Below are 14765 nucleotides of genomic sequence, written 5' to 3'. Positions count from 1 at the left end.
GATCAAACGATATTCATCTGCTGTGTGCTGTTGGCCCTGCAGGTCCAAGCTGGCGATCATCCCCCAGGATCCCTTTCTGTTCAGCGGTAGCGTGAGGGAGAATCTGGACCCCCGCGGGCGGCACGCGGACCAGAGCCTGTTGGACGCCCTGGACCAGTGTCACCTCAGCCCCGTGGTCCACAGGATGGGTGAGAGACATGGGACAGGTGTTGTGGGATGAGAGCAGAGTTTAAGACCTGCAGACCAGATTCCACAAATGTCTTCTAAATCACGACAGTGTTCTGATAAACCTATGTTTCTATGTATCAGTGGTTCTCAGACTATTTCGTGTCAAGGACCCCAAAAATGATCTGTAATTGGCCGCAGATCCACATCTCAAAATATGTTGCAATGAATTGATTGATTGATTGATGAATTTACAGATTGGAGAATTACAGTACATTTCAAGCACGACTCAATACAAAACTGTTAACTGTGGACGACACCATAAAGTATTACACTTGTTTACAATATGGCCCACGATGTTCAATTCATCATAACAATTAGTAGAGACGTACGAATATACTCTATATAGCCAAAAACAGGAAATTCATCATAGAGGAGGTAACATGGGGGAAAAAACATATACAGTGAGGGGAAAAGGGGGTGGGTGGGGGATTCAGGTTTTGGGCCAGTTTTGAATTGCAGCTGTGTGTGTGTGTGTGTGTGTGTGTGTGTGTGTGTGTGTGTGTGTGTGTGTGTGTGTGTGTGTGTGTGTGTGTGTGTGTGTGTGTGTGTGTGTGTGTGTGTGTGTGTGTGTGTGTGTGTGTGTGTGTGTGTGTGTGTGTGTGTGTGTGTGTGTGTGTGTGTGACGCGTGCGTGTGTGCGTGCCTCTCAGGTGGTCTGGATGCTGAGGTAGGAGAGAAGGGAAAAATGTTCTCTCTAGGTCAGAGACAGCTGCTGTGTCTCGCCAGGGCTCTGCTGACCCAGGCCAATGTAAGAAAATAAACATAAATAATTGTGATTGTATTTTTGGCCGATTACTGGGTAGAAACCACTCCCCCCCTCTAGTGGTGAACATAACGTATAAGCTGTTTTTGTATGAAGAAGACTTACATGAATAAATACATCAGCACTGAAAAATGCTTTCTTACCACTCACTGACACTAACAGATGCCTCTAGCGGCTTGCTAATAAAATATGTATTTTGAGAGTCCTCAAAGCAGTTATCTGGTAAATATATATATATATATATATATATATATCTGCTGTCGGGGAGAAACCACTATCTCCTAAATGCTCATTTTTCTGGAAATGAAAAATGTAAATCTTTCAGGAAATGAAGAAAACCTTATATTTGTAAAACAATGCAGTACTGCCTCATCAAAGTTGGTGTTTTAACTTTATATATTGTCAATTACTTGCATGAGAGGGGGAGAGGTGGTGGAGTTAGTTGTTTTAGCAGACAGTTTGAGGGTCCAATGGAGTTAAGAGGTTGTGTCCGAAGCGCTTTTTAATACTTTTCATTGGTTACATTTTTTTAAACCAACACACATAAAGGGTGTTCAATAGCCTTGATAAAACCTCAAAAGTTGTGGTTTTCTCCTGACAGCGACACATTTTTATACCGTTATATTACTCTCCATAACTGCTACAATAAACATGTCCTGTCTACAGGTTCTGTGTATTGATGAAGCCACAGCCAGCGTGGATCAGAAGACTGATAAACTACTGCAGCAGACCATCAGGGAAAGGTTTCAGAACAAGACTGTTCTCACAATTGCTCACAGGTAATTATGAAGTACTTCTGATTCAAAGACAATTATGATATTTGGATCATGATCAGATATCTAAAATGTGACCGTGGATTTAAGGTTTTTACTATCGTTTGTTAATTAAGATAGTTTGTAAGAGCAGGCTCCTCAGAGCCGAGCTGTGTGTGTGTGTGTGTGTGTGTGTGTGTGTGTGTGTGTGTGTGTGTGTGTGTGTGTGTGTGTGTGTGTGTGTGTGTGTGTGTGTGTGTGTGTGTGTGTGTGTGTGTGTGTGTGTGTCCGGAGCTAATCTTGCAAACTGCAGGACTGATCAGTGCCAAATACATATGTTTTATACTTTTTTAGTAAACCATTCATTTCACACTTACCAATGAGTGACCCATAAAAATGATGGTTTCCCGAACCCCATCATCCATGTGTGGTTTGGCAATGAACGGCGAGAGTTCTTGAGCAAGTCATTTACCATCACTCACACAACAATGACATGTCCTTCCTTCCTTCCTTCCTTCCTTCCTTCCTTCTTTCCTTTTGGTGTCACCAGAATCAACACCATCATGGACTCTGACAGAGTGCTGGTGATGCATGCTGGGAAGGTGGTGGAGTTCGACACGCCCTCTGCTCTGTACCAGAGAGACAACACTGTGTTCCACAGACTAGTTGATGGAGGAGCCAATTGACACTTTGCCAAGACATGAGAAGAACTTTTAGTTTTGAAGAATTATTTATTTCAGGAAACCTGTTTAATACACAGCTAAAAGGCCACAACAGCCTAATTTGGACTTCTAGCCAGTAGCCACAAGCAGAGATGGCATTTTCTTTTAAAAATTTGACTAGCCATTAATGTTTTACACCCCTTTTCTCCCCAATTTAGTTCTTAGGCCAACTAATTCCTCCCCACACACATTTATGTGTTGCCATTGCTGTTGTATCCTAAATGGCTCACCTGCCAGTGAGGAGGACGGAGGGCCTTTGTCCTACTCATTCCGCCCCAACACTCCCAGCTGACAGGTGCCGCCTTAGCCTGTAAGAGTGCGTGCAATGATCAATATCACCCTCCCTGCCCACCTCACCCTCATTTTTCTGCAATGTGGCACACTAAAGATGGGCTTGGCCCTGAACATCCATGCATATTACGAATATTCCAATCATAAGTCATGATGTGCGTGAGTTTTTCACGCTTACAGTCCAGTTTTGAAGTTCTAACATTGTTGAACGATACAATACAGCATATCATGCTTGTCGGGTGGACCTCATATGTCTGCCTTTCAGGATTAATATTCCAATATTAACAGCAACAGTAGCAGATCTACAAGCTCAACGGGTCACTTTGCGCTGTGTTTTGAGCTTGCAGATCTTCTACTTTTGATGGTACAGTAGGGTGTTAATTTACAGGGAAAAAAACACATAAAGTTAGTCTATGGAGACAAGATGTTTCTGCCGGACAGCAACGATATCATACATTATCATGGCAGAGGAATGGAGATCACCCAGTCTGGTCATTGACTCAATTAGTTCTTGAAATGCTCTTCTACACACTGTTACAGGATCAGATGATATTCCTTCTGTTAATGGAAACACTTTGAACCCTGTTGCACGATGGACTGATCTTAGGTCAGTTTTGGATCCCTCCGTTTTGAGCCAAGGCACCTTCTACACTACAGCATGTGAGGGGAAGAGGTCAGAATGGACTGTACTGCTAATTGGAAGTAGTCTGGTTAATTTTATAACCTGGACTTTATATATAATATATATATATATATATATTTAGTTAATTATTTTGCCTTTTATTGTAGAAAATAAAAACTAATCAAAGTGAATATCACCTGTGAAAGGGATTTGGGCAAAGAAGAAAGAGTTTTTATACAGTATAAGCAGAGGGAATATTTTTTATACAAATGGAAATAAAGGACAATCTGTCCAGAGCAAATTATTTGCGTTGTTATGTCAATAATTAAGAAGAGAGGTTTGTAGTGTACTGTTGGTCTAGAAATGCTGCAGTCGTCACATCATGTTCTGATGTTTGTTGTCTCCTGTTTTCCTGCTCTTCTTTTGTTTTCCATAATGCACTTTATGACTGTTTGTACTGCAAGTGTTTTATGAATAAATCTGATATACTGTATATCTGGCATTATGTTCACACTTATAATTTTTTTAGGTTATGTTACATTTTGTGTCGTTTTTGTTGTGTCATTTATGTCGTTTTGCCAATTGTATCCTCCCCACACACATTTCTTGTCACTGCTGTTGAATCCTAGTACTGATTTATCTACCAGTGAGGAGCCCCCACCGGGAGGACGTAGAGCCTTCGTCCTACTCCTACCGGCCAACACCCAAATGTAACCAAATGGACCCACAAGCTCCACTTTCACTCAATGGTTTGGTTTAATTTGTCTCAGATAGTTTTGTTTTACTGTGTCATTGTCTGGACTATGATTATTTTTGCCCTGACAGGGTTTGCCTGCCACTTTGTCCTAACATAACATCAGAGGAGTGACAAGGCACATTCTTGTTCAGGTAGCAGTCATTGTGTCCTACAGGCTACCGGGGCCTTATAATCTCAATGACTCTACTCTGATAGAATGTGAATCCCTTGTACCACCCAAGGGTGGTGGTTCTTTGGTTGAGCATTTACGTAATATCATCACTTTCTCACACACTGTTTCTGTTGCTCTGGGGAGTGCCGTGTTTAATTATGTTTTGTTTTGTGTCTGTGGGTAGCTGCTGAAATGTGAGGTTTTTACTCTTCCACAAACTTGGTTTGTGTTAGTATTTGTATATGAAAAGTAGCCTATACAGTAGCCTATGCCATTTCCAGGTATGCGTGTGTGCTTGGAGCAGGGGGGCGTTGGGGGTTGTGGTCAATATAATTTATAAAGATTCTGGGTGTTCATTGTGTGTGTGTGTGTGTGTGTGTGTGTGTGTGTGTGTGTGTGTGTGTGTGTGTGTGTGTGTGTGTGTGTGTGTGTGTGTGAGAGAGAGAGAGAGAGAGAGAGAAACAGACAGACCATAATGGGTGGGAACATGTGGGCGATAGAGGCGGGAGGATGTTCAATGAGGAACCAGTTTGGCTGCTTAGGCTGCTTAGTTCATGCCACATGAGTATTTATCCTTTGACAGGCTCTCCAGGTCGGCAGTTGCAGCTACAGAACAGCCTACAGAACAAACAGCATGGACTGATAACACTGTGTTGCAACAGTCAGGAATAACACCCGCAATGGCAACAAAATAGCAGGCTGCTCAATGGAACACATGGTAAGATTTATTTTAAACTGACACTGTTTTTTTAAACATTTAGTGCCATGTGCAGGGTCCATGCCGCGTGTAGTGTTGGTAGCCTAATAGTTGTCAATGACAGAAATTGGCAGACTATACGAGGTCATTGATTGCTGCAGTTTCGGGTTAAGCCTCACAGACTGCTGTATTGTAGGTGACTTTATCTTTATGTGCAGATGCCATTCAGCCTTGTGTTGTAAAACTGAGAGACATTGCACGGACAGTCGAGAACAAAACAAGCTTTGTGTCCATATAGTCAAAGAATGTTAAAGGGGGTTTTATTACCCTTAGGTATGTGCACAGCACTCACTGTGTTTGTGGCTGATGTACGCAATGTGTAATGTATTTATTGTCATCGAGAGGCGGGAATTGTCCTGCTTTCTTGACACAACATGGTAGAGCAGAGGTTTTCAACCTTTTTCATAACAAGGCCATTTATTCTGCATCTGAGCCACGGACCACCATTTGATGAGATTTAGCCTCTCAGACCCAAAACTTAGATTTTGTTATCATTGGATAAGATTTTGTCCTCGTTGCTTGGAATGCATGGTATCAACTTATCCCAATCCACTTTTAGGTTCCTTACCGAGAATCGTAGAATTACCATGTAATTATTATGTATTAACCAACATTAAACAGTGCTGTGTGAGATCTACTTAATGAAGGGATTTAGAACACAGCAGTGTGAGTTTGAATGGCAAGTGTTTTGCACATGATTGCAGATCACCTTTTGTGCAGCGCGTAGTTAAATCTAGTTAATGATAAGACTTAAACAACAATAAACCTTTCAGCTGATAACACAGCTGCTATCACTGAATGCGCTAGCATTGTGTACAGATTCTATACTAGAAAGTGGTGGGCGGGGTTGTCTTGGTTTTTGCACGCACACCCACACACATACACAGTACACACACACACCATTTTGTGCTTGTGCCAGTTTTAATGGGCTCATATTCTAATACTTTAATATGTTCACAGTGATGGAAGAAGTAGCTGATACTCACATGTCACATGTTTTTTTAAGTTTTTAAATGTATAAAATGCGTAAAGATCCTTTGAAAATGGCAGACCTACACGTTACTGTATATCTATAGTAACTAAGTACAATATTTGCCTTTGAGATGTAGTGGAGTAGCAGTAAAAGTATTGACAATTGGAGAGATCCAGTAAAGTAAAAAATACCTCAAAATTGTACTTAAGTACATATACTTGAGTAAAGTACTATATAGTTACTTTCCACCACTGACAGTCAGTATGGCATAAAACAAATCTATAGGGATGCATAATGGCAGACACACACACACACACACACACACACACACACACACACACACACACACACACACACACACGCAAAGGGAAACGCCCAACAACAGAATCAAACATTGTTTGAAATTGTAACAGCTATAGAAGACAAACCTGTTCCTTGTTTTCCCACGTGCCCGAGGACATAACTTGAATACCTGAAGGCGCACCTGTTCTGGGTTAGGTTATGTAGGTTTCACTCACTTTCCTATTTGATGTGCAAATTGGTCCTAAGGCCCCAGAACTTGTGTCATCGTGGTTCCAGAAATCATTCCTTTTTTAGACATGTTTTTTGGCATGGCTTTAGAACCCAGTTGGTGGAAGAAGTACTCTGTTAAAAGTATACAAAAGTATTGGCATCAAAATATACTTAAAGGTCCACTTCATCCCCTTTTCAACCTATCTTCATATAATTGGTCCTAACTAATAATAATAATAATAATAATAATGATAAAATAGCATAGTCTGTGTCTCATAGTAAGGCTGTGGGCAGTTCAGAAACCCAGGCTTTCTATTCCTGAAAAGTTGCAATGCGAAAACATGGAAGTCATCGTTCTCACGATAATACAAATCTAAATATTTGTTAAAAATAAATCTTGTTTTAAAAGAACGATAATGTCACTGGATTCTGAACTGCCCACCACCCTCCTATAAGACACAAATCGAGTAGATTGTGGTATTTTATCATTACAATTTACAATTTAGGCATTTAGCAGACGCTCTTAATCCAGAGCGACTTACAATAATCAGGAACAAAAGCATGGGAATACATCACAAAAGCATTTATCATAAAAACATGCGTAAGCTAAGAAAGTAACAGTGGAATATCTATATTATGAGACTATACATATAAGCTATATATATCATGAACATAGTGAGGACCAATTATATGAAGATAGATTGAAAAGTGGTGAAATGGTCCTTTAACTAAATACTAAAGTACTCAATATTATCATTATTCACATTTGATCAGCCTTGATTGTATTTGGTGACATAAAATAGTGCACAGCACTTTCTGACATACAGTCAATGCATCACCGAGGATGAAAAAAACACAATATAGCTTATTTCCATTGCGGTCCTAAAATAATACAAAAATACAAAGATATCACTACACTACATAACATCATGAGCTCTTTACATGTATTACATGTTGTACAATACTTGTTGATTAAATGTTTCATTATTTTCATTTCCTTATAGGTTTAATACAGAGTGACTATTCATTACTTCTGTGCCATCATCACAAGAATCATGGTATGAGACAGTGACTGTTTTTATTTTTACATTATTGTTACAACCTTTGTCATTGGATTCCTATATTCGCAAGACACCTTTGGATTAACCACTTGTGGTATGATGAATAGCGAAAAATAGCCTATACAGGCCCACAATGCCTTGCATCGCGAGCTTGTAGATCTGCTATGTATGCTATTTTTGGGAGAATGTGATTTTTTTTTTAAAGGTTCACCTATAGTATATGACATGCCAAGCAGCACTTTTCAGGACACGTACATTCTGTCATAAGTGAGGCTATCATAAATTGTGCTGTCAAATGTGTGCCTTTTTAGCCTACACACCGGAGAGGGCGGAGCCTGTCTGACGGGCTGACTCTGGAGGAATCTGACAGCGGAGGGTTGGTCATCTCCAGCATCAGTGATGACTCCTCAGCCGCCCAGGGGATCCAGGAAGGTAGGACACTTTTACTGGAAGCAGTTGTTGCAGGTATTCTAGACTAGAGTATCGGTTCTGAAGTGTCCTTTTGGGGGGATCCCTATATGACAGTAAAGTGACAATTTAAGGACTTTTAACCCATTTTGACCTGAGATCAGATTAAAAAGAATGTCTTCCACATCCTGACAGTTTTCTGAAAAAGCTGTTTCTATGTCAGTCGATTTTTCAAAAATAGCAGACCTACAAGCTCATAGCGCGCCACCCGGTGGCACGCTATGAGCTTGTAGATCTGCTCTTTTTCAATAGCTAAATCATTACTGCATCAAAATTAATCAACAAACTATACTATCAAAACTGGTCAAACAATAAATAAATTGCCAAATAATATAAGAGAGTCAAAAAATTACAATTTTAGGCTCTTATCAGAGCCTCAAGAACTAGGCAAACCAAGAACTTAGTCCAGAGAAATACCACACAAATAACCTTATTTTTCAAGGTTTCTGACAACCACACGTGTTATCTGGGATGGCTGCTTTGTGCTTTCATCTGATTAAAATAATCAATATAATTATCTCAAATGCACACATGTACTTTTGTTTTGCAGGGGATGAAATTGTGGGGGCTGCTATAGATTTTGAACAACTGTCAAAGGAGGACGTGTTGAAATTGCTCAATCTGATGGAGCCATTTAATGACAAGATCCGAGTTCTCACAAAGAGTAACTTCAGGAAGAGCCTTGGGAACCTGGACAAAGGCATCAAAGGTCCAGAGGAGGTTGGTGCATTACATCTGAATCTACACAGATCTTTGGATTGTATAGATTCCTTGTCTTCTTCATATACTGTATATCATTGCTGCCAGGCAGAAACCTGTCTACTCTCCATATCATTCAACTATTGTATTGTTAATCTTTTGTTTTATTGGTTAGTTAATTACTTTGTCGTATAACAGTGTCAAGCAAAAGTTGTTATAGCCAATCTACAAGCTCACAACACATTGCGAAGTGACAGGTGTGCGTCCATCCGCTATATTGGAAACATTTGGATTGTTTTGCCTATGATGACATGCTGAAATTAGGGACCCCAGGTTCAAGGTGGTCGCGTGCGCCCTGCGGATTTGATAAATATTGAACTAATGAAAAGTATTAACAAGAGCTTCTCCATTGGAACAATAAGGTTTCCACCTGACAGCAACGATGTTACAGTATACATGGGATGTTTTGGTTCATGTATGTACAATAGCTGAATAGTTATTTGAGTTAGTTTTTCCTCCTTTTTTTAACAGAAACGAATAAGAATATGAATGTAAGAGTGAAGGAATATTTAAGTTGGAGTGTAATCCAACAAAATGTATCTTTTCCAGATGCTGAAGGATTCTTACAACAAACTCTACAATGCCAAAATCAAAAAGTTCATGAAGGACGACGCCCCAGACACAGAGGGCGCATCGGTCGGAGCCGAGGGATCCACGCCACATCTTCCCAAGACCAGCTTAAAAGACGACACTGAAATACCTCGCTTAGGAGTGGATTTTGGGGTTCTAAAAACAAAGACGCCGAAATTAAAGGTACCAGAAATCGAAGCTGCGACTCCTGCCACACCTGAATCTCCCAGTGGAGAACTCGCACTGCCTGTTGCCAATCTGAGTGCACCGAGCCCCTCGATACCTCAAGACTTAGATGTAGCATTAGGTGATCTTTCTGGAAGCAACCTGAATCTTCCGTTATCAAGCCTGGGCTTGAAAGCACCCACAGATTATGGAGGAATTCAGGGACCAAGTTTGAACATAGATGAAAGTCATTCAGAACTGAATGGTCCAGATATCCAACTATGTGGGACATTACCAGAGGGCCCAGAGCTAGGAGCCGAAGCTGGTGTAAAACTGCCAAACACAGAGGGTCCAGGAGTTGATTTGACAATGCCAGATGTTGAAATACCTCAAATAATTGGACTGGAGAATTCTGTGGAAGTTGATGCAGCTTTGCCTAAAGTTGATGTAAATCTCCCACGTGTAGGCTTAAATGGTCCTGATGTCAGTATCCCTAACATGCAGAATAATCCACCCGAGGGAAATAATATTGGCTCATCATTTGATGTCAATGCCCCAAACATGGATGTTGAAGAAGCAAACAAATTCAGAATGCCCAAATTTAAACTGCCAAACCTAGATCTCTCTTTAAGTGGGTCAGAATGTGACGTTAATGCACCAGACATAAATACTCCAGATGTCCATTTGAAAGGCCCAGACATAGACCGTAAAACACCAGAGATTAAATTACCGTCACATAAAATCAGAGTAAACTCTTCCAAGAAACTCAGAAACCCCGACCTAAATGTGGATGATCCGTCTGGCTACATGGGAATGTCCAAGCTGCCTAAATTTGGACTGTCTGGCAGTAGACCAGATCTTAACATTGATGCTGATGTAAAAACACCCAGTCTTGGTCTCAAAACTCCCAAGATTGACGTCCCTGATGTTAATCTACCCAAAGTGGACCTGAGGGTACCTGATTTAGAGATTGACACTCCAGAGGCTGACATCAAAGCACCATCGGGTAAATTCAAGATACCCAAATTCAAGATGCCCAGCTTGGACCTTGACCACCAAGGACCAGAAATTAATGGGGATTATGAGATAAAGACCCCAGACATTGATCTGTCAGCGCCCAAGTTTAAAGGTGAAATCGGTACACCAGATTTGAATTTTCCTGATCTTGATCTCAAAGGCCCCAAGCTAGATCCCAATGTTCCTTCTGGTAAACTTAAACGTCCAAAACTTAAACTGTTTGGCACATTACCAAAGAAGAAAGATGTGAATATTAATGTAAAGGGGTTAGAAGCACCTGATTTGAATTTACAGAACGCAGATCTCAAACATCCGAAAGTAGAAGGGAAATTTAAAATGCCCAAACTAAAAGGTCAGAAAGGGCTAAATATCGATATAGATGCAGATCTAGATAGACCAGATTTAACATTGCCATCTGGTAATCTTAATCTAGATTTAACAAAGCCAGAGACTGGCATTGATGCACCAGCATTCAACCTAAAAACTCCACAGATAGAGCTGAAAACGCCTGATGTTGATATCGGAAGTCCATCCGGTCAATTCAAAATGCCAAGTTTAAAAATGCCAGATTTGGGGCTGAATGGGCATGGTAGTGAGCTAAAGGCCCCAGAGTTGAACATGGACCTGAAACCCCCCAAGCTAGACTTTAAATCTCCAAAGATCAACAGTAATATTGATGCCCCAGTCTTAAACTTACCTAGCACTGACCTCAAGGCTCCCAAATTAGATGTGAATTATCCAGACATAAACATTGATTCACCCAAAATGAAATTCAAAATGCCCAAATTTAAAATGCCAAAATTTAGTCTCCCGAGCCTCAAAGGGCCAGATGTGGACCTTGATGGTGATTTAGAAGGCCCAGATTTAGATATAAATGCACCAAATGTAAATCTTAAAGGTCCCAAAGGTGGGTTTGAGATGCCTGACTTTGATATTGGGAGCCCATCAGCAAAATTCAAAAAGCCACATTTGAAAATGCCAGATTTTGGTCTCTCTGGCCCAAAGTTGAAAGGTCCTGAAATGGATTTAAAATCACCAGATCTTGATTTATCAATGCCAAAAGGGCCAGGTTTGGACATAAATACAGATCTAAAAACACCAGACCTAAGCCTTAAAGCTCCAAAGATAAGCGGTGGGATTGACACCCCTGGACTGGATTTACCAAACATGGATCTCAGAGCTCCCAAACTTGATGTAAATACACCAGATATTAACATTGGTTCACCTAAAACAAAATTCAAAATGCCAAAATTGAAGATGCCCACTTTTACCCTTCCACGCATGAAAGGGCCAGATGTGGACCTTGACGGTGATTTAGAAGGCCCAGATTTAGATATAAATGTCCCCAATGTAAACCTTAAAGGTCCCAAAGGTGGGTTTGAGATGCCTGACTTTGAATTTGGTGGCCCATCAGCTAAATTCAAAAAGCCACATTTGAAAATGCCAGATTTTGATCTCTCTGGCCCAAAGTTGAAAGGTCCTGAAATGGATTTAAAATCACCAGATCTTGATTTCTCAATACCAAAAGGACCAGGTTTTGACATATTTACAGATCTAAAAACACCAGACCTAAGCCTTAAAGCACCAAAGATAAAAGGTGGGATTGACACCCCTGGATTGGATTTACCGAATATGGATCTCAAAGCCCCCAAGTTTGATGTGAATACTCCAGATATGGATATTAGTTCGCCAAAACCAAAATTCAAACTGCCCAAATTAAAAATGCCTACATTTAGCCTCCCAAGAATTAAAGGGCCAGATGCTGACCTTGATGGTGACTTAGAAGGTCCAGATGTCGATATAAATGTCCCCAATGTAAACCTTAAAGGTCCCAAAGGTGGCTTTGAAATGCCTGATGCAGACTTTGGGAGCCCATCAATAAAATTTAAAAAGCCACATTTGAAAATGCCAGATTTTGGTCTCTCTGGCCCAAAGTTGAAAGGTCCTGAAATGGATTTAAAATCACCAGATCTTGATTTATCAATGCCAAAAGGGCCCGGTTTGGACATAAATACAGATCTAAAAACACCAGACCTAAGCCTTAAAGCTCCAAAGATAAGCGGTGGGATTGACACCCCTGGACTGGATTTACCAAACATGGATCTCAGAGCTCCCAAACTTGATGTAAATACACCAGATATTAACATTGGTTCACCTAAAACAAAATTCAAAATGCCAAAATTGAAGATGCCCACTTTTACCCTTCCACGCATGAAAGGGCCAGATGTGGACCTTGACGGTGATTTAGAAGGCCCAGATTTAGATATAAATGCACCAAATGTAAATCTTAAAGGTCCCAAAGGTGGGCTTGAGATGCCTGACTTTGATATTGGGAGCCCATCAGCTAAATTCAAAAAGCCACATTTGAAAATGCCAGATTTTGGTCTCTCTGGCCCAAAGTTGAAAGGTCCTGAAATAGATTTAAAATCACCAGATCTTGATTTATCAATGCCAAAAGGACCCGGTTTGGACATAAATACAGATCTAAAAACACCAGACCTAAGCCTTAAAGCTCCAAAGATAAGTGGTGGGATTGACACCCCTGGACTGGATTTACCAAACATGGATCTCAGAGCTCCCAAACTTGATATAAATACACCAAATATTAACATTGGTTCACCAAAAACAAAATTCAAAATGCCAAAATTGAAGATGCCCACTTTTACCCTTCCACGCATGAAAGGGCCAGATGTGGACCTTGACTGTGATTTAGAAGGCCCAGATTTAGATATAAATGCTCCAAATGTAAATCTTAAAGGTCCCAAAGGTGGGTTTGAGATGCCTGACTTTGACTTTGATGGCCCATCAGCTAAATTCAAAAAGCCACATTTGAAAATGCCAGATTTTGGTCTCTCTGGCCCAAAGTTGGAAGGTCCTGAAATGGATTTAAAATCCCCTGATCTTGATTTCTCGTCACCAAAAGGGCCAGGCCTAAGCCTTAAAGGACCAAAGATTAAAGGTCCAAAGATTAAAGGTCAGATTGACACCCGTGGATTGGATTTACCAAACATAGACCTCAAAGCTCCAGAATTAGATGTAAGCACTCCAGACATGAAGATTGGTTCTCCCAAAACGAAATTCAAAATGCCCAAACTGAAAATGCCTACATTTGATTTCTCTGGCCCAAAAGGCCCTGATGTCAACATAGATAGGGACCTTCAGGGTCCTGACTTACAGTTCCCAAATGTTGACATTGAGAAGGGAAAGTTCAAAATGCCTAGTTTAAATAAGCCAGACTTGAGTCTCTCTGGACCCAAATTAAAAACACCAGATATATCGGGGGAAATAGGTGCACCCAACTTGAACCTTAAAGCACCAAATGTAAGTGGCTCTCTGGGTTCTCCAGACCTGCCTTCAGTCAACACAGGAGCCTCTAAATTTGATGTGGACACTCCAGATATAAACGTTGGCTCTCCCTCTTGGAAATTCAAAATGCCCAAAATGCCAACATTTGGCTCTCCTGGTGTAAAAAGTACAGATCTTGGAATGGAAGGTGGTAACATAGAGGGACCAGACATTACAATTGGTGGTCCTCAAACTGATACTGATTTGCAGAATAGAAAATCCTTCCTTCCTTCCTTCAAAATGCCTCAATTCGGTAGCCCAGATCTTAATAGGACAGGATCTGATATTGACTTTGGTGCAACTATGAGAGCACTAGATCTCAATATCGATCCTCCAAATGCAAAAATGGATGTGAAAACACCAGACTTAAAGGGAAATGTTGTTGCTCCAAAGGTTCGGTCTCCAAATGTTGACCATAGCATGCCCAAAGCTAGTATGAAGAGTCGCCACTATCAATTTAAAGCTCCAGAGCTTGACGTCGATACTCCTTCATTAAAATACACCGGGTCTTCCCATAAAAATCGTAGGTCTGACATCACAGGAGCAAATATAAAGACACCTGTTCTGGACATAGATGCTGATGTGAAACTGCGTAACACCAACAGAAAGTCTAGGAAGGCCAATGCCAGGCTCAGCTACCCCCTTCTGGATTGTGACTTACCGAAAGCAGATCTTTTAGGTTCCAATGTTGATCTGAAAGCTTCGGATCTTAATATTGACGATTTCACCGGAAAGGATCACATTCCCAGAGCCAGAGGTTCCAAGTTAGACCTCACCGCGGCTGGAGTGCAGAATGATCAAAGTGTCAAAGTAGCAGTTCCACCGTTGCAAATACCAAAGCTTTACGAACAG

At 40.8% G+C, this 14765-nt stretch overlaps 1 protein-coding gene and 1 long non-coding RNA gene across 4 annotated transcripts in view; both read left to right on the top strand.

Moving 5' to 3' along the window:
* abcc10 (ATP-binding cassette, sub-family C (CFTR/MRP), member 10) overlaps positions 1-3859 on the top strand; it is a 30814-nt gene extending 26955 nt beyond the window's left edge. For all 3 annotated transcript variants that reach the window (XM_083764282.1, XM_083764284.1, XM_083764283.1), the window contains 4 exons: positions 43-188; positions 878-975; positions 1657-1769; positions 2293-3859. In XM_083764282.1, the coding sequence (XP_083620408.1) occupies positions 43-188; positions 878-975; positions 1657-1769; positions 2293-2428 (493 nt within the window). In that variant the 3' untranslated portion in view covers positions 2429-3859. The remainder of the gene's footprint in view (positions 1-42; positions 189-877; positions 976-1656; positions 1770-2292) is intronic.
* A 1007-nt stretch (positions 3860-4866) lies between these two features.
* On the top strand, positions 4867-13490 carry LOC310859152. The gene is made up of 5 exons (XR_014569278.1): positions 4867-5003; positions 7533-7586; positions 7901-8021; positions 8608-8777; positions 9366-13490. It is a non-coding gene; the product is annotated as an uncharacterized lncRNA (long non-coding RNA).
* The last annotated feature ends 1275 nt before the right edge of the window (positions 13491-14765 follow it).

The sequence above is a fragment of the Protomyctophum parallelum genome (assembly GCF_964188405.1).
Source record: "Protomyctophum parallelum genome assembly, chromosome: 5".
NCBI classification, from domain to species: Eukaryota; Metazoa; Chordata; class Actinopteri; order Myctophiformes; family Myctophidae; genus Protomyctophum; species Protomyctophum parallelum.
This window is presented reverse-complemented; position numbering and strand designations above follow the sequence as displayed.